The 25,685-nt window shown below is 38.0% G+C and overlaps 1 protein-coding gene across 8 annotated transcripts in view; it reads right to left on the reverse strand.

Annotated features, from left to right (window-relative positions):
• Positions 1 to 11,651, reverse strand: part of NEMP2 (nuclear envelope integral membrane protein 2) — a 26,309-nt gene extending 14,658 nt beyond the window's left edge. For 6 of the 8 annotated variants that reach the window (XM_025039474.1, XM_025039473.1, XM_025039477.1 and 3 more), the window contains exons 1-2: positions 5,188 to 5,224; positions 2,782 to 2,897 (exon numbers count right to left, since the gene is read on the reverse strand). In XM_025039474.1, the coding sequence (XP_024895242.1) occupies positions 2,782 to 2,897; positions 5,188 to 5,209 (138 nt within the window). In that variant the 5' untranslated portion in view covers positions 5,210 to 5,224. Of the gene's footprint in view, positions 1 to 2,781; positions 2,898 to 5,187; positions 5,225 to 9,437; positions 11,385 to 11,436 lie in introns of those variants that run through there. The other 2 variants (XM_025039472.1, XM_006921291.3) reach the window with 2 other exon arrangements.
• Between the last annotated feature and the right edge of the window lie 14,034 nt (positions 11,652 to 25,685).

Consider the following 25,685-nt stretch of genomic DNA (forward strand, 5'->3'; position numbering starts at 1 on the left):
ACAATGATTTTCAATTTCTCATTTGTTAATACCCCAACATCTCCTCCCATTCCTTGGCTGCTGATCCTTTCTGCTTCACTGAAAATGGAAAAAATTAGAAGAGAATGTTGACCAGCTCCTATCCCAATTACCCCACCTGTCAGCATCTGCAGGCACATATTCTGCTTTTGGCCTGTGGGGATGAAACTTCTGCTACAGAGATCTACATGCTCCATTCTGAAAGCAAGCCCTCCGACTTGTGCACTGGATCTGATCCATTTTTGCCAACTGAAGGACATCCGACCAGTTCTTCCCACTCTACTAGACCATTTTTATAAGTATATAAATATGCTAATATTTTTCCCATTAAAAAAAGAGGCCTTCTTCTATTGACTCCACTTTCTCCTCCAGCTATCACCCATTTCCTAGCTTCCCACTGAAATAAAATTCTTTTAAAAAGTTGCTGGTACCTGAAGTCTGCAGTTCCTCTCCTCCTATTCTCTCTTTAACCCACTTCAGTCAGTCTTTTGTTCTCAACAGGATGTCCGTGACAAGGTCACCAGTGGCCTCCGGGTTGCTAAATCGAACAGTCAATTCATTCTCAGTCATCTGATTTGATCTAGCAACAGCATTCGGCACTGCTGGTCATTCCCTTTACATTGTTACACTTCTTTCCTGGGGCTTCCTGGACATCATCTCTGTCTCCTCTGTCAGCCTCTTCCTCCACCCTGACCTCTTACTGTAAGACTGACCCAGGCTCAGTCACTGGTCTTCTCTTTTCCATCTAAACTCACTACTTAGATTCAGCTTTAAGCACTATCTATACACATGTATCACTGCTTACTCTTGCAAAAAGAAAGAGGAAAGATATACCAGAAACTAATAAGACTACCTACAAGGGTTTGGTAGGAATGGGTAGAGAAATATGAGGATCTTTCTTCTCTGCGAATACATTTATGTAGTTTTCTCAGCCATATTAACATTGTACATACTAAAAAAAAATAAAATAAAATCAACCAGGATGGGGCAAAAACTCTGAAATTGAAACAAATAAAAACAAATATAATTCAAATGAATAATAAAATCATATTGGAGGGGCATGCGTGGAAGTACATTAATCCAAATAACTGTTGAGCACAGTATTTAGACTATATACCCTTGAATTAAAGATAAAACACACTGTAAACAAATACTGAACTCCTGTTATTACATTTGTTTGTTTTTTACAATGGTATGGCTTAGCAAATCTAAATTCCTTTCAGTATATTCTAGGATTAGGCAAATAAATCAATATATTGAGGATAATGAGAACCAGGTTTCTCACTATCAGAGAAAGAAGTTATAAATATGAAAAGGAGAAAGATTAGAATAAACCCAGTAGTATGGGAGATATCAGAATTCATGGTTTTAAAAAAAATAGATATGTGTGCAGGTGTATGGGTGTGTATGTATATGTATATACACATATGACAATGATACCCCAGTGGTAATAAACACAACTAACACTGAATGCTCCTTGGAAGAAAGCATGATTTCAGAGCAGGGTCTAAGATATTACAAAGTAAACTTGGAACATTTTGTATGGCAGAAGGTACAGAAGTGCTCAAATAATGAGCACAAGTTAAAAGACCATTGGCCACTAGTTTGAAGGGACCAAATCTAGGACAATCTGAATATCAAAATAAATAATGAAAGTAATGAGACCATGTGGATATAAATAAATTGCAGGAGGAAAAATTCTTCTTTATAGAAGAATGCCAATGAATGTAGCAGAAACAATGGAATTAGAAAATTACCAGCTGACAACCATGATGACAATCGATTCAGGCAAGCATGATCAATGGATGATAAAATCAGGAGAAGAAAGTTTGATGAGGAATAGGATATCTACAGAGTCTCAAATTATCTAGTGAAAATATTCATTCCTTACAGAGGTGAAAATAGTCATTTTACAGTGGTAAAACTGTAAATTTACAGACACCACCTTAACCAAGTGATCAAAGAGAGTGTAAATTATCATTAATGGTACAAATCAACATCATGTGCCTACTAATAAGATGCCCCAGTGATGCCTGTAGCCTAGAACATTCTTTCCCCAGATATCTTCTTGGGTAACACTCACTTTACTGAAATCTTACTCAAATGTCACCTTCTACCTTGACCACTCTTTTTAATACTGCAACTTGCCCTCATTCCCCCATTTCACTTATCCTATTCTATATTCTTTTCACAGCATTTACTAGCTTTATAATTTTCTTCTCTTTACACATTTATGCCTTACCCCAACCTGCCCCCACCCCTGAGAGTATCATTACAGGAACAAGGATCTGTTTTGTTCACTGATATATTCTAAGAGCCTAGAATAATTTCTGGCACTTAGTAGGTACTCAAGAAATATTTGTTAAATGTTGAATGACAGAAAGAAAGTACTAGGCTGTCAAGAGTAACTACTATCTTGGCCATACCTGGGATCAGAGGTAACTTCAGAATTTCTGTACAGAGGGATTTGGGATAGTAATTATTTTGGAAAGTAGGGGAGAAGGTGTTGTCTTGAGTTGTATCTAAACAGCAAGCACACTGTATCCACTTAATATACTTATTTGGAATGGTTTGGAGAAAGGCTGATGAAAAGCACGGAGAGCTAATGTCCTCTCCCACACACCCCTCCCCTGGAGCCACTGTATATAATCCCCAAGTCAGCTTTGATACACAGCTCTAAGTCATATAAAAGCTACGTTTTTACTCTTGAAATAGACATTTAATTCCCTGTTCCTAAGATATGATTTAAAAGTATGCTCTTACCTGCACAGTTGACCATATGTTTTTCCAGTCCATTTGGGAATTTTGATTGTAGCAGTAACAGTCTGAAGCAGAAGTTTTAATTAAATCCATTTCCTTCAAAGCTTTACACCTTGGAACTGAAAAATGGAAAAGAGAATATATTTTCTAAATATTTAAGTGCCTAGAATTTTATCTTTTTTTTTCATTTTTATTCACAGGAATAATGGTAGTTCTTTTATATTCTATGACCAAGAAATTCTTCTACATAGTAATTATAGTCCTTCAATCTTTCCAACCTAGCAGGAAACAGACCAAAAATTATAGTCTAGTGTCAATACTTTTATGACATACGAAGGGTACTATAAGAGTACAAAGAACCAGCATTTTTTCAATCCTGAAGTACAGAGCAAGAATTGAGGGCAGCTTCCCAGAAAAGAGGAAGTGGGAGAGAAGCACTGAAGAATTAAGCTGGAGGCAATAACATAAAAGTGAAGGGCTGGGGGTAGCAAATATGTACAAAACTATCGAGATGAAGGAAAACATGGAAGTGGTTCAGCCATTCAAGAGGATGAAGTGAAGGGAAGACAGGAGGACATTTCAACGCCTGCAGCTAGAGAGGTAAGCAGTGGTTACTATTACACTAAGGTATAGATTTCATGCTGAGAGCAGGGCACTGAAGGATTTTAGGTATCAAAGTCTCAGCAGGAGACTGTTGACACTCAAAAGAGTTTAACTAAAAAGACTAGGCATTCTGAAGTTCCAGGCACCAGCAACAGCAGTAAGCCTTGAACACCCCTAAGCCTGAAGAAATGGCAAAGGGAGGACAGAATGTTACGGAGCTGCTGTGTGTGTGTGTGTGTGTGTGTGTGTGTGTGTTTGTGTGTGTGTGTGTTTGTGTGTGTGTGTGTGTGTGTGAGAGAGACAAAGAGAGAGAGAGAGACAGAGAGACAGAGACAGAAACAGAGACAGTAGTCTGATGGAATGCAATCACTGTCAGAACTTCAGCTGAATGGAGGGATGAGGGTACAGCCTCTCTCTCTCTCCTGCCCTCCTGACAGTGCCTCTCATTGGCCAAACCTAATGCGAAGCCAGAGGGAGAAGAAGCCCAGGTGATTCTATCAATAGAGGTCAGCTTCCAGGCACTGAGCAGGGGAGGGAAAGGCAGAGAACGGACCTGTGGGAACAGAGATGATAACCAATTCAATAAGTGACATTCATGTTTTAGAAAGAGCATTCTATAGGCAATATGAAATATCAGAGGGAGAGAAGACTGAAAGTAAAAGAACCATTAAGGAGGCTACTGAAGCAATCTCAGCAAGAAATGAACTAAGTAGGAGGGAGAAAGAACCAAGGAAGTAGAATCAACGGACTTAAGAGATTCGTCAGATGAAGGAGAGCAAGAAGATGACATGAAGGTTCTGGTGAGTGGAGAGGCTCTTCACCCAGATAAGGAATACCGGAGAAGAGGCAAGTTTGTGCAGGAAATTGCGGGGATGAGTTCAATTTTGGTTATACTGAGTTTTGGTTGGTGGGACTAAGTGAAAGTGGATAGGTCTGCAACGTAGGAGAAATATGACTGGAGGCAGATGTAGATACGCACATTTGTGTGTGTATAAATATATAGGTGTGTTATATGTAATATACAAATATATATAATTAATATATAATACAACACAATACAATATACAGAGAGACAGGTGCTGTATCTCAGATGGTAAATGTAGTAAATGCCACAAAAAAATAATAAAGTACTGGCATTCATCTGCTGCTGTATTTGAATTTAAAATGAAGTGAGATGAGGGTCATAAGTTCTTCTAGATTCAGGATAAGGTGTCACCACTACATCTTTCAATAGGAAACAGGAACAGGGAATGCTTATGGGCACACAAAGAAATGGGCTTTACACACTCTCTCCCCACATTCCTATAAAGAAAGTGTGGTCAGTTGTTTCTCGAGAAAAACCTGAAATGAAGCTAGAACAACCTGCTATACCAAAGATGGCGAAAAACTGGGTAACCAGTATTAATTAGTTAACAATTACATCCATTTAGGGAATAACATAGAATAAGCCCAGATAGGTACCTGTCCTAGAAACATCCTGAGCATTAAGCTGGAGGAAAGTGAAGACTGACTTGGAGAAAGGACAATGTCAGTGCCCACTTCTTGAAACACAACTGCATTAAGGTCACAAAGCTACCAAAGCAGGGAAGTTACATGAGGATCCAGTATCTTCCACTGTGACACTGTCAAATCATTTAATCTTTACTCTTAACATTTTGAGGAAATGCATGTTTTTAAATATACCAACAAATTTGCAGAGTTTGAGAGTCTGAGATGTAAATACAAGAATCCAGGTTTAGAGGCAGGTCTCAAAAAGCCATGAGAAAAAAAGTTTTAGAGGCTTTCCATTAAATACAGGATACTAACAATTAAAAATGCATGCCTGCATAGTCTGGTTACACACAAGAGTCAAAAGGAGAATGCGGAACCAGTGTAGCCAACACACAAAGCAACCAATGCTGAGGCGTATTCTTGGGTATATCTGAGGTGCAAATGACTCCTGGCCAAGGGCTGTACAAGGGAGAGGACACTCCAGGGACATCAGCAGGCTGCAGCTCGCTGTACCAAAGACAAATGTCGAAGAAGGCAATGTAGAACCTGGAAGAGTCTGAGCAACTGTGATGAGAACACACTAGAACAATTATTGAGCAGCAGAGGTAGGGTTAGAAGAAGGGGGGCTCTGGACTCGCCTTCAGGTATCCCACATTCTGCCTCATTGCTTCCTGTGAGCTCTCTGAGCAGGAATAGGGCTAAATCCGATGGCTAGAGTCCAAAACTTTAGGCTGGGGGACCCAATGAGAGGAATTCCTACCTACCCTTAGAAAGGGAGTGTATTCCAGTAGGGCAGGTGAAGAGCATGAGGTCTAGGGTGCACAGACCCCAGCAGCCCCAGACTACTGTAAGATCATTAATTTCCAGACAGTTCTTTCTTCAGGGTTACTCCTAACACCACGTGCTTTCATGCTAGGGGCTTTTCTTGTGGGTGCCTCCAGGGTCCCTTCCAGTGATCTCCTTTCATAGTAGGTTCCACCACTTCAAGGGCTGAATCAATTCCCATAAGAACAGCAAGCTACCCTTTTTTGTTAGTGGGCTAAGGGAATATCCTCTTTGGGGTGTGAGCTTTGCAAACAAATTGAAGGCTTTTCTCATTTGGTCCTAAGACTGTCTCCTAAATCATTTGATATTTGTAACTTTTAAGGGCAAGATGATGCAATTTAAGTATAGTATAATAGTTTGAATTTAAGAGTAAATGCTTCTTTGTTGTCCAAGCCAGTCTTCTTGCACTTGGATTACTGTAATGGCCTTCTAGCTGGTCTCCCTGCTTCCAGAATTGCCCCTATGATTCTTCCCCACAACCTATTCTCTAATCAGCATAGATCTTGTAGGAATATATTTGTGTGTGTATAAATATATAGGTGTGTTATATGTAATACATAAATATATATAATTAACATATAATACAACATAGTACAATATACAGAGAGACAGGTGCTGTATCACAGATGGTAAATGTAGTAAATGCCACATCACTGACCTGCTCAGAACCTTCCAACGACTTACCTCACCCATAATAAAATCCACCATCCCTTCCAAAGACCTGGGTACCTCTGACCTCTCCTCCACTTGCCCTCTGTATGGCTGCTCCAGACACACTAACCCTCCCATTCTCAAGATGTAGAGCCACCGCAGCCTCAATTTTTCCTACTTGCTATTTTCTCGATCTGCAACCTGCTTTCTACAGATCTTAGCAGAGCTTGTTCCTTCCGATAATTTATGTGTTTGCTCAAATATCACCTTCCCAGGAATTCCTTCTCTGACCCCACTGTCTACAATGGCACACTCCAACCCCTTTCACCACCTTCTTCTTACTCTGCTTTATGTTTTCTTCATGTTACATATGTATTTATTAGTTTAACTCTTGTTTTTCCATGGTTAAGGACACTGCATGTTCACAACAGTAGCTATAGCATTTAAATATTTATCTTTTGTGTATAGACAAGCCAGTGGAAGCCTAACCAATCTCTGTAAGAGCCTAGACAGTGCCCAGTCAGCTCTGGCCCTCCCCTTGAAGCAACCTGATATAACAGAGCATCCGGTCCAGCCTGTGACATCCCACCTACAGAACCCACAGGCTACACCTCCCCTTTACCCTACTCTGTCATCAGTGGACCCTTAACTTGAAGGCTGAGAGCTGTAACCCTTAATATATCCTTGGGACCCTCTTCTTTCTCCTCACCTGACAGAGGAGGGCAGAGAAAAGCAAGAGGTGGCAATAAGCTTGTTTTTGTTACCCATATGTGGCGCACCAGTGTATTCTGTGTAAAGGACTCCCAGTTAAAAGAAAAAAATTTGCTCTGAATTTTACCTCAGTCTTCAACAAATTAAGGAAAGTATGAATGAAGGTAGATTGCCTTGATTATTGATACCTCTAGAAACACTACTAAAAGCATGTAGGTAGGAAATAGTGCCTGCCTTGGAATTCTCAAGAGTGGCCTCTGGCTTTTGCGATGAAGTTGATGTACAATTTATAAAATACATGAGGCATTATAGACAAGGTTTCAACATTTCATGGTGTTCTTGGCTGCCCTCATTGTTACCACCTCTCTCCTGAGGTAAATGCATTTCAATCGACCTACACAAGAATTCCTAAATATCTAAGAAACTAGAAACTCACAGCCACAAGAAGCCACAAAGCTAGCTCCAACTGAGTTCATGTGAACCTGAAGACATAGGCTACTTGGATGAGACGTAAAACAGTGACTTGTGACAATCAAGATTGTTATCGTGGTGGGCCTACTGCCTTCCTAGAGAGAACCAGATCTTTTATCTTAGATTGTTTACAAAGGTTATGTCTTTCTTTGGCCTATCCTCTCTTCAGCATCCTTCTTCTAGAGACATTTCATTGTTCAGTTTCTACTTCCTTTATCTCCACCTGAGGGTAGAAAATAGAAAATGTAGCCATCTTGACTGCTTATCTGAACTCTATTACCTGTTCAAGCCCTGACATTGAATGCTATGAATCTGCCTGCCTATTTGCAGGTGTCATTTATCCACGTGGCCTTAGTCTTTTCTGCTTCATTCTTGTAGGACAGAACTTCCAAGTGGTAGATGTAGGCAAACGCAAATAAATCACAAAGGTATCAACATAATCCCATTACAGTGCAATCCAGAAAACAAAAAGACATTTCCAGAGATTCATAAAAATGCAATAATAATCATTCATTCAGTCAGAAGAATTGCTGCCTAGGGAGAACAACTTCTTCCACTTGGGGCTAAAATATGTCTCCACTCTGGATGGTGCCCAATAACCTAGGTATTTACTTCTTCAAATCTGCTTTGGATCAGGGGAAAGATCTGGAAATGTGGGCTATCCCAGCTCTGGCTCATCTCTCAAGCACTTAGGAGTATCTGGGGGACTAACCCTAAATGCTACCCTTGCTATGGCAACCTTAGCAAGGCTGCGTCTCTAAGCCATGAGCATCCCTTCCTTAACTCCCTGCAGTCCCTAGTGGGCTCTCTTGATCATTTCAATAAACCTGACTTTTGGAGAACAGTATATTTCTGGACTGTTGTGCCCCAACTGCTAAGACAAAGCACAGTTATTTACATTACCAAAGGATCTGAGTCAGGGTTACCTTAGCCGAAGTAACACCTTAGTTCATTTTAAACACCACTCAATTCATAAATATTGAATTAATTTAGGACTACATTTCGCATATAAAAAGGGACAGTTCAATATCACCTGCTCTAATAAATTAAATTTAAAATTACTCCTTTGTAGTTCTTTTGTCATTGATTAGTTTTCCTAAATGTGTGAGGATATATTTAAGTTAGAGTTTAGTCAAACATAAGGTAAAAATATTCAGTCAAAACTTCAGAAACGATCAGATAATACTTAAACCCACTTATAGAACATGCTAAAAATAAAAAGCGCACTCTTCAAATCTTAGCAGATTTAAACAAACTCTAACATAAAAATAATTCAGCAACATTCCTTCTGATAATTTAATCTTACATGGCCCTCTTATGGGAAAAAATATCTACAGGTGAAACTATAACAGAATAATAAAACCATTTATTAAACTGCCACTTTCTCCATTTGTCGTATAACTGCTTTTTAGGACAAGGAATCTCTGGGAGAACAGCGAGGGAGCGGGGGAAGCAAAACACCAACAAGCCTTAACTCCTGAAAGTTCAAATGGTAAAAGGGTTTTTCTGGGTATTATTTTGTAAATTCACATTGTCAAAGAAGTTAACATGTAGCATCAAAGTCATGAAGGTAACTTCTCTATTCTACTAACCTTAGTTGTTTTTTTAAACATGACTTGATTTTTATTTCTCCAAGAACATGCATAGAAAATTAATCTGAAATTGACACATACTGTCTACAGCCATACCACCCTGAACACGCCCAATCTCCCCAATCTCGTCTGAAATTGACACATAGTAATGCATATTCAGGTATGATTTTAATTTCAAGTATTGATTTTTCTTTTCCACAGATGAATTTGAAAGCTGTGGTTTCAAATAGCGTATTGTAACAGTTCAAGCCTGGGAATTCAATGCAGTGGCCTGAACTTCATCACAGGACAACACATGGTTTCTAGGAAACTCACCCGCTGGTTGCAAACTGCGGGTGACTCTTGGCTTGAAATTTCTTCCTCTCAGCAAGACAACTACCTGCCCCTCCTGTGTTTCAACTGCTTCTGCTTTTCTTCCAATAGGGTGACAGAAAGCTGGCTTTGGTCTAGATGTTCTCCATTCCATGGCAGGGGGTGGGTGGTGGGTGGGGGAGTGGTGTGTGTGTGTGTGTGTGTGTGTGTGTGTGTGTGTTCCAGATGGAAATTTAGAACAGGAATAATCCAAGCCTCTCACCTTATAGATTGGCCCCGTTTTATGAAAGGAAGTACTAGTTATTTGATCTCAAGTTTCCTCATTAACACTAAGACTTTTACAGCAGCAATGGTTCTAATTTAGACTTAGTGTAAACCAGAGGTTCCAGAACAGTGTCATTGGCACACCACTGGTCCAGGATGCTTTGTAATCCATGTTGTAAAGCCTATCTGGAATGGCAAGCATTGCTAAAAGGAAACTGCCTTTTTTTTCAGTTGCGAGCTAGAATTTTATCAACCGAGTGAGTATCATGCATGTCTCAGGCAGAACAGAGGCTCTGATAGGCATTTACGTATGCCTTTCATTAAAAAAATAGAGAAGTGAACTGTTAAACACAATCTGGTAACACAAAAACTTGAAAAACACTGGGTTCACTAAGCCAAATAAAATGGTGAGGAAAATATTGGAAACCATCCAGCAATTGAACACCTTCGTTTTACCGATGAGAAAACTATGGTTCGTAAAGATTATGTGCTTGGACCATGGTAATTCCACAAGTGAGTGGCTGAATGTAATGGCTGGACTAGATCTCAAGTTCTGGCTGTGCCATGCTCAAACCCTCCTTAGACAGATTCGTGGCTCACTTTTTTGTCGTTATATACTGATCACTTTTCTTACTACTAAGCCTTCATTTCCTCATCTGTAAAATGGGTTTATAAATGCTACCTAACTGCGCCCCCTGCCCCCGCCGCCACTATGGGTCTTAAATAAGATAAAGCAGTTAAAGCACTTTTAACACTGCCTAACATAGTAAACACTCAACAAATGTTCAATTAAAACTGGTGTATAGTTGGTGATTCGCCAAGATTCCCGAGTTGGCAGCTGCGGCAAAATCTGATAATTGCCTTCATCTTTAGACAGAGAACCCTGATTTTATTGGAGGGGGTGCGCAGCTAAAAGACCACATTTGGTTGCCTCCCTTGCAATCAGAGGTGGCTGATGAGATGAAGAGAAATTGGTGGGCAGTGATTCTAGGAAATCTTTTTAAAGGATTTTGGTTGGGGGGGGCGTGGTGGAATGAAATGTTAAGCTCATCGCAAATTAGTAGCAGTTCTGGAGTTAGAACTCTCGACTTCCCCTTCTGTGCCAGGATCTCGAGAGCACTGCACAGATAACAGCTGAACAACACTATGATGAGCAGCTACCATTTCTTGTTTCCTATGTACCTTGATGGTATACATGTTAAACATCACAATATCCGGTGAGGTATTACTATTTGTGTTTTATGTGACCAGTAATGTAAAGCACTCAAGGTCACAAAACTAGTCAGGGCAGGGGAATTTCGGTCAGATTCTAAAGCCAAAGCTCTTAAGTTCTCTAGTCTTGAGGCCAAATATCGCTAAACAGGGGTTTTCAACATCAAAGAATGTACTATACAAAAGCCGTGCGACTTTGGACACATCAAAACACATCTCTGAGCTGTGGTTACTGCTTCTATAAACCAAGGTAACAGGGCCAGACTGAACTTTGCAGTTGCTTCTAGTCTTAAAGAATCATAAAAAGTCCAAGTGCCAGCAGAGACCAGAAGAGCCCAAGCAAACGGGAAGGGAGGTTGGGCCTGCCCCTGGCGCAGGCCGCGCCCGCAGGGCGAGCTTCCCGCGAGGGAGGGAAGAAGCCACCCGCTGTCCTGGCCTCTGCCGCCCCTGGCCGGGGAGCGTCCTCGTGGCGCCGGGGAGCCGGGAAGCTGGGAGCGCGTGCGCGTGCGGCCGGCGCCCCGGTTACCTGACAACGCGGCCGCCTCCTCCCCGCGCCGCGCGCCTGCGGGCCGGATGGCCAAGGGCGGCAGCCAGAGCAGCAGCCACCACGGCCCCGGGGGTGGCCGCATTCCGCCTGGGGATCAGCTCCGCGCAGTCCAGAGCGGCAAGAGCCCTTGGGGGGCCAGATGGGCTGAAAGTAGTAGAAATGGCGCAGGGAATGGAGGGGGAAAGAGGGCTGGGCGGGGAGCCCGCAGGCGGGAAAGGCAGAGGCTCCGCCTCCTCGGGGCGAAGGGGAGTCGGCCGGATGCCTCCGCCCTCGCCCGCGGGGCAGGACTGGCGCGGTATCTCTCCTGGCTCCTCCGGGCCTCTGGGCCTCATCCTCTCTTGGAGGGGCCTTGAGCCAAGTCCCACCAGTCTTCGCGCCAGTGTGGAGGTTGGGGAGTGAGGTGCAGGACGGGGCCACTCCTCTGTGAATTTTGCTTAAAACTTGCCTGAATCTTGACTTCAGATGTTTTCGGGCTCAGTTCTCAGAGGGCCTATCAGTGACACCCTGTGAAAGGGAAGGCCCTTCAGCAACTTCCCTTATAAGAAAAAGTTTCTTTATTTTTGCTTTTTTTTTTTTTTCATTTTCCTTTTTGTTTGTAATGAGCAATAACAAATTGGCAATTTGAATGCTGAATATTGACTTGTATGTTTAAGCTTATCAACACCACATTTCCATATAAAGAAGCTAGAGAACAGTTCCCTCACAAATATAATATACCCCTTAAAATTAGCTTGCATGTAAAGAAAAAAAGATAATAGGAAACACTGGTGGTTGCTAGAGGGAATCGGTAGGGGAAAGTGGGTGAAACGAGTGAAGGTTATCAAAAGGTGCTAACTACCGGTTATAAGTGAGTTGTAGGGACAAGACGTACAGCATGGTGACTAAAGTTAACAATACTGCATGGCATATTTGAAAGTTGCTAAGAGTAGATCTTAAAAGTTCTCAACACACAAAAAAATTGTAACGGAGGTGATGGGTATTAAGTAAACTTATTTTGGTGATCATTTCGCAATATATACATATGTCAAATCATTATGTTGTACACCTAAAACTAATACAATATTATGTCAATTATATCTCAAAACTGGAAAAATATCTTAAATGGCCTTAATAGTGATAATTAGTATAGAACTCGGAGCCTTAAATAGTATGCTGTACTTTTTTTTTTTTCCTTTTTTAAAGAACAGACCCTTCTCAGGCCCTGGAAACCCATGAATTGATTCAGCTTTAAATACTAAACATTTACTAGAATAAAAGCTCATGTCCTCTTTTCTAATTCTGGTCTTCTGCTAAGGTATCTCAGAGAACCTATTTGTGACAGTAATCATCCTCTAAATATATCTCAGTTTCATTTTCTCTGAAAGTCTGAGTAGGGCTCACTAGACTTACCCTGGCTTCAGAGTAAGAGTTAACCAACTTCCTCAAACCCCTGGCACCATGTGTACACCCATGTGGCTTTTAGAAAGTTCAGAAATCCTCTTGTTAGGGGCTCTTTTGGGGGATGATTTTTACAATTATCTGACACTGCAGACTGTCTCCAGAGAAATGACAGAGCCCTGGATCCAAGTGTGAAGTATGCACTTTCCTTTTGCACAATGGTTTTTATTTTTTCCCTAACCACATTCATTTTGATTTAGTTTAATTTAGTTTAATTTTGGTGGTACTATGGAAAGTGGCTAAAAGAAACAAGTGTTTTTATACGAATATGTTTTCCTGCAGCTGTATCTGGTAGAGAAATAAAGAACAGGCAGCAGTGTATTAAGTTAATATTTAAAGGACTATTCATGGAGCATCTCCTTAATAAATATCTGTATAGAAGCTAAATTGAAACACCACATTCTTCTCTATGAGATAGCAATAAATATCTTTTGCGATAACAAGACTATTAGAAAGTGACAACTCTGTCATTGTGGGACAATCAAGAAACCCCTCCTAACTTCCCTAAATGTTTCTCTCATATGAAAACCTTAAACCACCAGAAAATACTACTACAACCATTGCTTCTGGGAGAGAGATAGAAGCACAAACTCTCTACCTCTGGGGAAGCCTCAGGAAACACTGGGGCTCAGTGTCCTGAATGGATCCCAAATAAAGGCTGGGTATTGTTTCCTCTCTACTCTCTCTCTTTTAACACAGCAAACACAAGACAGAATTTGGCAGCAGTGGGTCAGAGGGGCAGAAATGCTGAGAAAGCCTCAGGTACACAGAACATGTCTAAGACTAGGGCTGAACCAGGAGTATGCTCCCTTGTCCCACTGAGAGCCAAGTATCAGTAACAAGCAACACTAGTTTTTGCTGAGGAGGAGAAAGGGTGTGGGGAGAGATCCCTTCTATAACACAACCATACAAAAACTGCTGAAAGCTGAGAGACATGGAGAAAAGCTCTCCAGCACTCCAGGCCCCACATTAAGCAGAAGGTAATAGAAGAATTCGAATCTTGTGGTACACCGAAGGTAATGATAACAACAATAAAACCCATACTCAGCTTAACTCCTGACTAGATTGATTCAATAACCCACATTATTGACCTGACAGAAGAGGCATGCCCATTTATGGGTATAAATACTATTTACCTCAGTCCTTACTGTCCTTCTACACATGATATCTATTATTCAATCAAAAATTATGACACCCAGAAAAGCAGGAGGAAAAAATGCATTATCAAGAGCCAAAGCAATCAATAGACTCAGATTCAGAAATGACCCAAATGTTGGGCTATGATTAATATGTTAAAGGATCTAGTGGAAAAAGTGGACAATATGTGTGAACATATAGGGAATTTCCACAGAGAGATGAAAATTATTAGAAATGTGAAATGGAAATGCTAGAAATTAAAAATACATTACTAGATATGAAGAACTGCTTCAATGTTCTTATAAGAACACTGGGCACAGCTGAGGAAAGAAACACTAAACTTGAGAGGTAAATAAAAATCATTTAAATTTAAACACTTAAGGCAAGAAAAGAATTTTTAAAAAATCAAAGGCAGGCAAGAGCTGTGAGACAATATCAAGTGGTTTCACAAATATAATGGGAGTCCCAGAAGGAGGGAAGAGGAAGGATGACATAGGAAAATATTTTAAGATATAAAGCTGCGAATTTTCCAAAATTAATGACAATACAATATGAACAGAAAATCTCAAAGGCAGTCAAAGAAAATGACACATTACAGAGGGGTACATCAGGCTTCTTGACAGAAACTATGTAAACCAGAAGACAATGGAATGACATCTTTGAAGTAGTAAAAGAAAGAATACTGTCAATCCAGAATTCTATATCCAACTATATCTCTCAAAAATAAAGGCAAATGAAGTTGCTTTAAAAAAAAAAAAATCATTTCTAGCAGACTTTCACTAAAGAAATGTTAAAAGACATTCTTCAGGCAGTAAGAATATGACAGCAGATGGAAATTTGAACCTACACAAAGAAAAACAGGAAGATAGAATCTCAGGAGTGTGGTCAGATTCAGGAAGACTGGTAGGTCCTTTGACACCATCATGGAACATTGCTTCCTTCTCATGAAAAACAGATGGGATTATCAAATTGTGATTATTGCAGTCTATTGTTCTTAAATTACACCAACATTTGTGTACCTCTTTCTAGGACATAAACTATACTAATTAAATAAACCAAAACAAAACAAAACCCCATATAAACAAGATACCTGCAGAATCTTGTTGAAAGCCTAAGGTATTATGCAGACATGCTTTCTATCTCTACACTAGAAAACAGAGAAAAAGTTTGCCCAACAATGAGGTGAGAAAGTCGTAGTTAAAACTGCTCAGTCGATGTTAGATTATTGTAAGTGGATATTAATACCAGCCCATAAATTTCTACACCAAAAAAGGTGATTGAAAAGGACAAAATTCATTGCCTCTTTGAAGCAGTTGCCCAACTGTGCCTATGGATGTTAGCTGTGGATTTCTGATAAACACTCCATGTTCATCTCTAAGACAGAATGAAGCATTGAAGCTTGGGGAATCTGGATCATGTCATAGATAGTGAAGAAGTTAGCACTCTTGCCAGAATGCTAACAGTGTGGGTAATAAGTAAATGTTTAGCACTGTAAATGCAGATTCCCAGGACATACCCTCCAGAGATTGATTCAGTCCCTCTGGGGTAGAGCCCAAAATATGCCTTCTTAATATGTACCCCAAGTGATTCAAAAGCGTTAGGAGTAAACTTTGAGTTTTACAAGTTTCATGCTTGGCAGTAAGTAGCATTTTGGGCAAGTTTGTAATCACAGATAAAATATTGCGTGTGCATTTTATGTAATTCATATTGCCACAATATGACATATTTATTGAAAATAAAACCAATGTATAATAAAAAGTTTCCTTTATATTATTTTGGTGACCTGAGTTCTTTAATTCCATTTGACCATTTCCACGTAGTATGAAAAAGATTACAATTCAATTTTCAGCCTCTGCATATTTATTTCTAGAGTTCTTGCTCTTCATAACTAATTAATTTTCTGAAATTGTCACAGGGTTATAATCAGTCATTATGAATCAGAAGTAAAATTTAGCTCATGTCAGAAATTATTTAAGAGCTTTCACTTGGTTTATTGGTAGGTAGAACATTTAATTAAATGAAATAGAAGAAAATAGGCAAAGTTTTACTACTTTGGGTTCTTTCTAGAAGAAAGATTTAGTCTATTACTGCAATGACACCTGCCAATGCCATAAAGATTACAGAAGCTATATGTCATCATTTATTCCTTAAAAAAATTCCCACTTTTAAAATATTACATATCAAGAGATAAAAAAAAAAAAAAGGCTGTTCAAGACTTCTCCATAAAGGAAAAGAATAAAAATAGAAGTTGACTCATTGAATCATGTTTTTCTTAACATATTTCATGTAGGAAATACTTTGAAATTGACTTGCCATATACTAGTTCAGTCATTTTAATAATAATTAATGTCAAAACTAAAAGATAGCTTTTTAGTATGAATAAATGATATTTGGAGGGATTCGAATAAATATAATTTATTAAAAAATAGATAACATGTTCTCTAAACTAAATTCCTAAAGCCCTTGGTAAAAAAAAAATAATTGGTCAAATTCAATTCAAATCATTCAATTCTAATTGATAGTGGAATTCTTTAAAGCAGTGGTTCTCAAATTTTGGTGTGGATAAGAATCTCCAAAGATTCTTATTCAGTATGTCCAGTATATAGCCTGAGAATCTACATTTATGAGGTAACTCGTTTTTTACGTCATACTTAATGGTGGGAAAAAATATTCAAAAGTGATTGATGATTAGTTGATGATGGCTAGAAAATAGTATCTATGGGAAAAGACTGATGTACTTGGTTAATCTGAAGAAAAAGTCGAAGAATTATAGCTTTATAAGTTAATTTAAAGAACTAAGATACAGAAAACCAGTCACCAGTTAATTGTTATATTATCAAAGAAAAGAGTGAAAAAGAAATAGGTTTAAATCAGTGGTCCTCAACCTTTTTGGCATCAAGGACCAGTGCTCCTATGAGAATATAATGCCTGATCATCTGAGGTAGAGCTGAGGCAGTGATGCTAGTGCTGGGGAGCAGTTGCAAACACAGATGAAGCTTTGGTCTCTGGTCGGCTGCCCACTTTCTGCTGTGCAGCCTGGTTCCTAACAGGCCACAGACGTTTACCAGTTCGAGGTCAGAGGCCTGGGGACCCCTTTTTCAAATTGCAGTGAGTCATTTTAGGATTGTACTGTAAATATGTTTTCCTAGCATTGGGACACTAGTTTAACTCTTACCTGGACACCATCCAATCCCACCATTCCACTTGATTCCTAAAGAACTTGTGCCAAAATTTTCTTTGCTGCCAACACACCCTTAGGAAACATTTTTCTTCATTGGTTATTCTCTACAATCTAGGTCCCCCTGCCCCCACTGAAGTAATTTCTATTAATACAATTTATAGTAAGATAATTATATTTGAAAGTCTTTTTTGCTTTCAGGGAATGCTATAGACTGCAGATATTCGTTTTGTTTAAGTTTTTTAACTGATTTTATTAATCGTTTATTGACAAAGAAAAAGATCTATGTATGATTCGGGAGCCCTTTAATTTAGTTAAAACAGGGATTTTTCTCTTCTCACTTTCAGTTCCTGATCACGTACTTCAGAATGTTCCCAGCGGTCACAGTCCATCCAGAAAATTCTTCAATCTATTTTCTTTCATGTGTTTCTGGAAAGAACTCAAATATTTTTTTAAAAGGGCATGTGGGGGCTGGGAGATGGAGATAAATATAACAGTCCCATATTTTGTTCTTCTGCTTATATGGCTTGTATGTTCTCTCTCTCTCTCTCTCTCTCTCTCTCTCTCACTCTCTCTCTCTCTCTCTGTCTCACTCTCTCTCTCTCTCTCATACACACACACATATCTCAATAGCTTCTATTTCCAATATTACTGTCTATTTGTACTCTATATCTGGCTAGATCCAAGTGTATTTTAGAGTTGTTACACAGATTTTTGACTCCCTTATTTTTCCAGGATGTTATTGTTGATCATGAGAGTAAGAAAAAAAAGTGTAAGCAACTGTTGGGAAGAAATTAATAATGATTTATAATAAAATAATCATTTATTTTATGAAGAAAATTGACACGAGAGTCTACCTGTTCTTAACTGTTTCTATAATAAAATCATAATTTTTATTTAGTCATGTTTCGATGGCGATTATGGAAAGCAGAAAGTATAAATAATTCAACTAACATACTTCTAATTTTTGCTAATGTTATTAATCATATTTTGCCTCTAAAGTCTATCTGCCTGAAATTAGATATGTTTTCGCTTGCATTAAGCAAAGTCTGTAAAACTAGGTGAAAAAGAATAAGTATTATTTAATACATTTCAGTAACTTTTCCCCTACCCAATTGCATTTGTTTGCTGTGATTGACAGTGTCAAGAAGTCTACCTGTATTATCTGTGTGTATTAGTTAGGATATTTCCAACTAATGAGTAACAGAATTTCCAACTAAAAGTGTTTTAAAGTGTGAAGACATTCATTATGTCACATGAAAGTAAGTCCCAGGGCAGGCTGATTCAGCAGCTTAAGCATGCTATCAAGGTCTGAGACTGTTTTCAGCTTTCTACTCCACCATTCTCAGCTTGTTGAACTTTTGTCTTTAAGCTTTTCTCTTCCTTATTGAAAAAAGCTTCCATTGCTGTTGATATTGTGTCCTCACACAACTGTGACCAAAGGTAGGGGGCACTAACTCCCCTTCCATCTCTTGAATAGGGAAGTAAAGCCATTCTTAGGAGCTCTCACCTTCACTCTCTCAGCACTGACTCCCTTGCTGGTCCCATTAACAAGTGAATAGCTGAGGCCCTTGCTAAATGCGGTGGAGTGGGTGCCTGGAATTTTCAGCCTCCACAGTGGGAGGCAGTTTCATAGAAGACAAAAAGTAGAATGGCAATAGACAGGGAAAAAAATCACTATGGTGATATTTTTTGACAGCTCCCAAAGCCTTTGTAGGTATCTGAAAATGGTAATCTGAAATTTTATGTGGACTTGATAAATGAGTTTTATTTATTATTCTACACTTTGATAAATGTGTTTTCTTTTTTGAAATTTACACACTGACTCAAAATGGGAGTTGCTTCTATACCAAGTATGTATTTTTCCTTCTATTGATCTTTAATAGATTTACATAACATCTTTATTCTAACGCATTCAATTTCCTAAATAGCAAGCATTTTCTTTTCTAATAATGACAGAGAAGAAGAAGAAGACAAAGGAGTATGGGTTGTAATAGGGAAAGTGAGGAGAGAATAATAGGAATTGCAGGGGAATAAAAGGAGGAGTGGAGTAGAATGAGCAGTTACTCATCTAGACGGTCTAATGTGAGAGTTCAGTTAACTAGGTCACTTGCCACTTGGAATGATGGACAGGAGAAGCCATTAAGACGCTGGAGCAAACAGAAGGAAATAGGAAAGAAGTCGATTTCTTTTTTCAGACAGGCATTCGGCAGGTTAGAATTTGTCTGTACTAACCATGTTGCAGGCGTGTCCCTGGAAATGCATGTTTATATAGGATGGCACTCCTTTTTTTTCCCCCACTTGAAGATCATTTGCCTAACAATGATGTTTAAAATAATCCATCTAAATATTTAAGGCTCTTAATTTCTCTCGGCAATAATTAAAGCAAGGTTAGAATATAGTCAAGGACATTTTTAGGCTCTGATTTTCAAAGGGCCAGAACTTTCCAGCGATTGGGGCTTTATAAAAATTTATTCCTCTATGTAAAATTTAAGCCCACTTTATAAGAGAAAAGCTCACCTAAACCCAGTAATATTTCTTGGATTTATTTTAGGATTAAGAAGTTACTATTCCTGCCTTCCATTTCACCAGGTTCTTTATTGCCTCTTCTAGTTTTCCCTCTTTCTACTAAGTCTAATAACCACTGAAAATATATGTTCTTTTTAATACTTTATCAATCTTGAATAATACACGTGAGAGAATCTTGTTGAAAATCTCTGTTATAACAGCTATTCTTTATGTTAAATAGGTTTTTGTTACTTTTAATCATATCTATTATAAAATAAAAGATTTAGAAAATAATACAAAATACATGTATACCTTAAAGAGTTATTATAAGGCAAACATTCTTATAGCCAACACCCAAATCAAGAAATAGAATTTTCCAGCTATTCCAGAAGCCCTCCCAATATCAAACCATCTCGTCTTAACCCCCAAATTACCCACTATCCTGATTTTCATAATAATCATTTCCATGTGTTTCTTTATGGTTATATGACCCAAGTGCACATCCATAGACACTACATTTTTGCCTATTAAAATGTGTTTTAGATATGTCTTTTAAATCTCTCTCATCCTATAAGATCACTCTTTCACTGTTTCTCTTCCTTATGATTTATCTTTTCAAGAACCCAAGCTGTTTGATCTGTAGTTTCCTACAGCCTGGAGTTTGCTGTTTTCATACTCATTGTGCACTGTGGCATGTTCCTCTGTCCTCAGTATTTCCTACAAACTAGTAGCCGAATTCAGAGACTTCACTGGACTCGGGTTTTATCTCTTTGGGCAAGACTGTAGGTTGCATTGTGTTCTTTCATCAGGAGGCATATAATGTCTGGTTGATTCTCTTTTTGTGGCATTACTAACTGTTGATATCTAGATCCATGAATTTATTGGAGGTTATAAAATGGTGATATTCAAATTCCACTATGTCCTTTTCACTTATTAGTGGAGATACTTTTATAAAGAGACACATCTCTTCATCTACTACTTGGTTACCCAGTGGTACAGTTCATATACAAAAGATATGATGAATGTTTAGTTCTTTCCTTCTGTTTTAGTTTTAAAGAGAATAAATTGTTTCCTTAGCCTCCTCTGAAGGTGATTGATTCTTTGTTTTAAAAAATATTACCATTAACTCATGATTTCAACATAGTTGATAAAGTTTCAATCAATAGCAATTATTATTTCTTTTTTTTTCGAAGTTCAAATTGTCCTGTATTTGGCCAGAAGGATACTTTTCAGGTTGCTTACTAAGCCCTTTTGAAACACCCTCGTAATTTTTGATAACTTCCTTGATATTTGATATCAGATTTTCAGGTTCACCTTGTACATGTTCTACTCAAGAAATGGAAATGGTCACATTTCCAAAGTCCTGATTTCTTTTATAATTTCAAGACTATGATCTGAGTATTAACACTTATTGCTACTAAGCTGATGTATGTTTCTGGGCCTGTTCAGTGGCAGAGCTAGGAAATCTACCTATCTATTGATAAGTATACCTATAGATATAATTTTACAGATAAAATACGTAATGATTATACTGATATTTCCAATTAAAATTCAGCACTATGGGGTTTTTTTTACTTAGTCTTTTTTATACTTTTACTGCATCTGTATCTCTTTTCCTCCATAACAAGATTTCTGGTTCTCAAAGATACACTAGATGATGAAATTAGAATATCTCATAATTAGTCATTTACATTATTCCACATTATATACACAAGCTCAGAATAACAATGTACATATTACTACCACCAATATAATTACAAAGAACAGTGTAAAATATTTTTTCATATGCTCTCCCCACTCTGACCTTGTTTTTTATAGTTGTCCTATATTGATATTATTTGAGAATATAGTCTTTCTTTATATATCATATTATCTTTTAACTCTCATTTAATATTCAGATAACTCTGTTTTAATGTATATCACCAGTTTTTATATTAATACCTCTTTAGTCATTTTGATTGTCTAAAAATTACTTTTTACTAAATTCTTCAGGAACTGCTAATGAAAACAATATTTTCTGAGTTCTTGCATATTGATAACTGTTGTTCATGCCTTTTAAAGTTGAAAGTCAGTTCTGCAGTATGCAAAATCTTTGGTTCACATTTTATTCCTTGTGTCTGATAAATATGTTAGTCCATAAAATATAGCTATCAAAGAAAACTCGATGATAATTTTCTTACTCTATAAGTCACTTGCTGGTTTTGACTGGGTATCCAATGGAATATTTTCTTTTTCTTTAAAGTTCTTTCATTTTACTAGAAATATGTCTTAGTGTTGATTATTCTGGGTCAATATTCTCAGCTACATAGTGTGCTTTTTCAATATATAATTTTATATTGTATAGTTGGGTTTTTTTGTTTTTTGTTTTTTTTTTAAATTTGTTCTGTCCTCTTGTCAAGCATTTCTTCTTTAAGCATTCTGGTTATTTGCAGTTGAATCTTCTTCATCCATCTTTAATACTTTTCACTACTCCTCTAGTTTTTAAAAATGTTTTTCTTTATTTTTATTTAAAAATTTTTCATTTTTATCTTTTATTTCTTTTATGGAATAATCTGTTTTATTATTATTTCTGCTTGTTCCTATGTTCCTTCTAGTGTAGTGTCATTTATTAAATGACTTGTTAAAAATTTCTAATTGTCTCCTGAGTTCTGCTCCTTTGGTGGCAGTTTTTAAATTTTATGAGTTTTTAAAATTTTTATTAATGTTTTCATTTCATATATTTTTAAAAATGTATTTTAACTTCTTTTGAGACAGAAGTTATAGTTTTGATATGTTCTGTGAGATGTTTATTTGGTATAAGGATATTATTCTGCTCATTATTTTTCTTAGAAATAACTTCGCAAGAGATTTGGCTTCGATACTTTTATGTTTCTCATTTTGATGTGCAAATTGTTATCCAGAACTTTTAGTAAGAGATGTGATTTTGAGTAGCTTTTTTAACTTCACAAACTCTCTCTTGTGTTGTTTCCGTGTAGTGTTAAGAGGGATCAGCCTGCTTTGTGAGGTTTCCTGGTTCCCTTCCCCCACTTTTATCCGGGCCTCCTCTATCTGTAGTTCTGTTCTCTCTGTCCAGCTCAATTTTGATTCCAATCTCATTGTTTCTCTTTAGTGGGACACTCTGTCCTGGAAGGGCGCTCCAGCAGGTCAGTCCTAGAGGGAGTTCATAGGCCTAGACTGCTTAGGCACCCTCAGTCTTTGTGACAGACCCCTGCACTCACCATCTACTGGATTGGGCAAAACCTACCCACATGCTTTCTAGTAAATAGTTATTGTCATTTTGGGCATCTTCCCTTCTCAGGTCTGTCAAAGTCCATCAAGCTTCGCTGCTTCTCTCTGCTTTTCCTGTTCAGATGCTGATAGAATTCAGGTCTTCCGGCTAGGTTGTAGGTGGTTTGTCCTCACTCTCATGTATTTTGAAGTTTGTGTGGATGCCTTGTAACTTAGTGTCCGTATAAATGTTGTCCACCAGTTTTTTATTTTGCTACGTTGTGTGTTTTTATGTTGAGATTTGGATTCGAAGTTACACTGTTGCATAGTCATCTTCCCAGAAGCCACCACATAGATTTAAAATGTTCTCTTCTTTAAGTAGAATCCACAGTTTCACAAGAGTTGGGCATGGAAAACTGCTAATAACTTCTTAAGCTTTGATAATTTTGCTATAACTTCAATAGGGTTTAGGGAATATATTCTCAGTGTAAATTCTAAATCTCTCTAAGAGCTTTAGAGCAGTGTATTTTCAATCTACTTCTGGTACAATTAAAGAGAAAAATGACTGTATTCTCTTACCAGTTAAAGAAATTAGGTGTTCTAGGTATTAATGGAAACCAACTTTATATAAAACTGTGGTACAAAGTAGATTATAAGCTAAATATTATAAAAAGAATAATCTTGTAATAGAAGATGTGTGTTTACACAGTGTTTTCACATATGTTATCTCATTTCATCCTTGAAATGACTCTCTTAGGGAAATACTATTAATATGAGTACCATTCTTCAGAAGAAATTAAGCTTAGAGAACTTAAATGACTTGATATAAGATTTTAGCATGGAGGACTCTTACTGCCTCTTTGTGTAAAGGGTTTACTCTTTCATCAAGGGCTAATTTTTGGAGAGATTCCTGCACAGCACGTGGGAGGAAGTAGAACCTGCCTAGCCAGCTCTATCAGTCTCATGTTTCCTGAGAACTAATGGGGAGACAGGTGCTGAAGGCAGATAGATCTCTCTCACCGTTTGGTTAAGAGACTTGCCTAGCTCCTTAGAGCCTGTGAGTGACAGAGTGACATTTGAATCTAGGTTTTCAGGCTCTAGAATCTGTGGTTTGCTTTTTTATGTGAGCTAAGTCATCTTCAGCAGTGAGTTTTGTGTGACCTATAGCTCAGCAGTGAGTTCTGTGTGACCTACAGCTCCATGTGGCATTGCTATACCTGCAGTTTTCTGGACATGAGTGGTTTGGATTCAGGGTAGACGTGAAAGGAGAGTGTCAGAGCATTTCCCTGACATTAGTGCTTGTGGCAATGCTATTCAAATGTTTACTCTGAGCAGGAGAGACGGTAATCTTGACCCAAATCTCTAGGGAGTCTTTTATTATGTTCTAATATTTTACCTTAAAAAAAAATCATGTAAGTTTTAAAATCTACTTTGCAATATATCTGCTATCTGAATACAAAAGGAGTATTTTCCATACTTGCCAGCAAGTAAAATTGTTTTATAGAGAGATCTAGATGCTCTACAGTGGCTTTTAGTACCTCCTGGCATGTTACCATGTGCTCCTAAAGTGCTCCCCAGTGTGAAAGCATGAGAGGAAGAGAAAAGAATAGGCTATGGCTCCATCATGGGAGTTTGAAGGCTTTGCTAAATATTCTGTAGACACTGAGGAACCAATGAAGCATTTCAAGAAAGAAAGTGACCTGATCAGTTCTGTGTTTTAGAGTAACAGCTTTGAACCTCTTTAATTATCATCTATAGTAAGAAATACATTTTACATGGCAATTATACACAGATTATACATATATAATATATGCATATGATAGATATATATAATATATGCACATATATGAGAGAGAGAGAGAGAGAGAGAGAGAGAGAGAGAGAGAGAGAGAGTGTGTGTGTGTGTGTGTGTGTGTGTGTGTTAAGGGCCAATGAGTCAACTCTGACTCCTGGAGACCCTACGAATGAGTGATGTCCACAGTGTCTTGTCCTCAGCAGCCCTGCTCAGCTCCTGTAGGCTCACACTTATAGCTTCTTTTATGGAGTCAATCCATCTCACATTTGGTCTTCCTCTTTACCTGCGGACTTCTATTTTCCCAGCATTATTGTTTTTTTTTCCAAAGAACTCTGCCTTCTCATGATGTGCCTGAAGTAGGACAGCTTCAGCTTTATCATTTTTGCCAACAGCAATGTTTCAGGCTTCATTTGCTCTAGGACCTGCTTGTTTGTCTTTCTGGCAGTCCAGGGTATCCATAGAGCTCTCTTCCAACATCATATTTCAAATGAAATCAATGTTTTTCTTACCAGCCTCCTTCCCTGTCCAACTTTCACATCCATACATACAAATTGGGAATATGAGGGTGTGGATGATCCTGGCCTTGGTCTCTAATGAAATATCTTTGTTCCTGGTGATCTTTCCTAATTCTTTCATTGCTGCCCTTTTGAGTCTCAGCCTTCTCTTGACTGCAGTCTAAATTTGAATTGATGACTGAACTAAGGTAAGCAAAAAATTTTTTTAAATGATTTCAATGTCTTGTGTGTTAAAGTTGTGTATTTCTTCTTCCGTCATGATTTTTCTCTTCCTGATGTTCAAATGCAGTTCTGCTTTGGCACTTCCTTTTTTCATTTTCATCAGAAGTCATGTTAAATCACTGCTACTTTCTGTGTATGTATATATATGTATATATATGTATGTTATATATGTGTGTATATACATACATACATACCTTTATATACCTTTATATACCTATATATATATATA

The sequence above is a fragment of the Pteropus alecto genome, unplaced genomic scaffold (assembly GCF_000325575.1).
Source record: "Pteropus alecto unplaced genomic scaffold, ASM32557v1 scaffold3, whole genome shotgun sequence".
Lineage (NCBI taxonomy): Eukaryota > Metazoa > Chordata > Mammalia > Chiroptera > Pteropodidae > Pteropus > Pteropus alecto.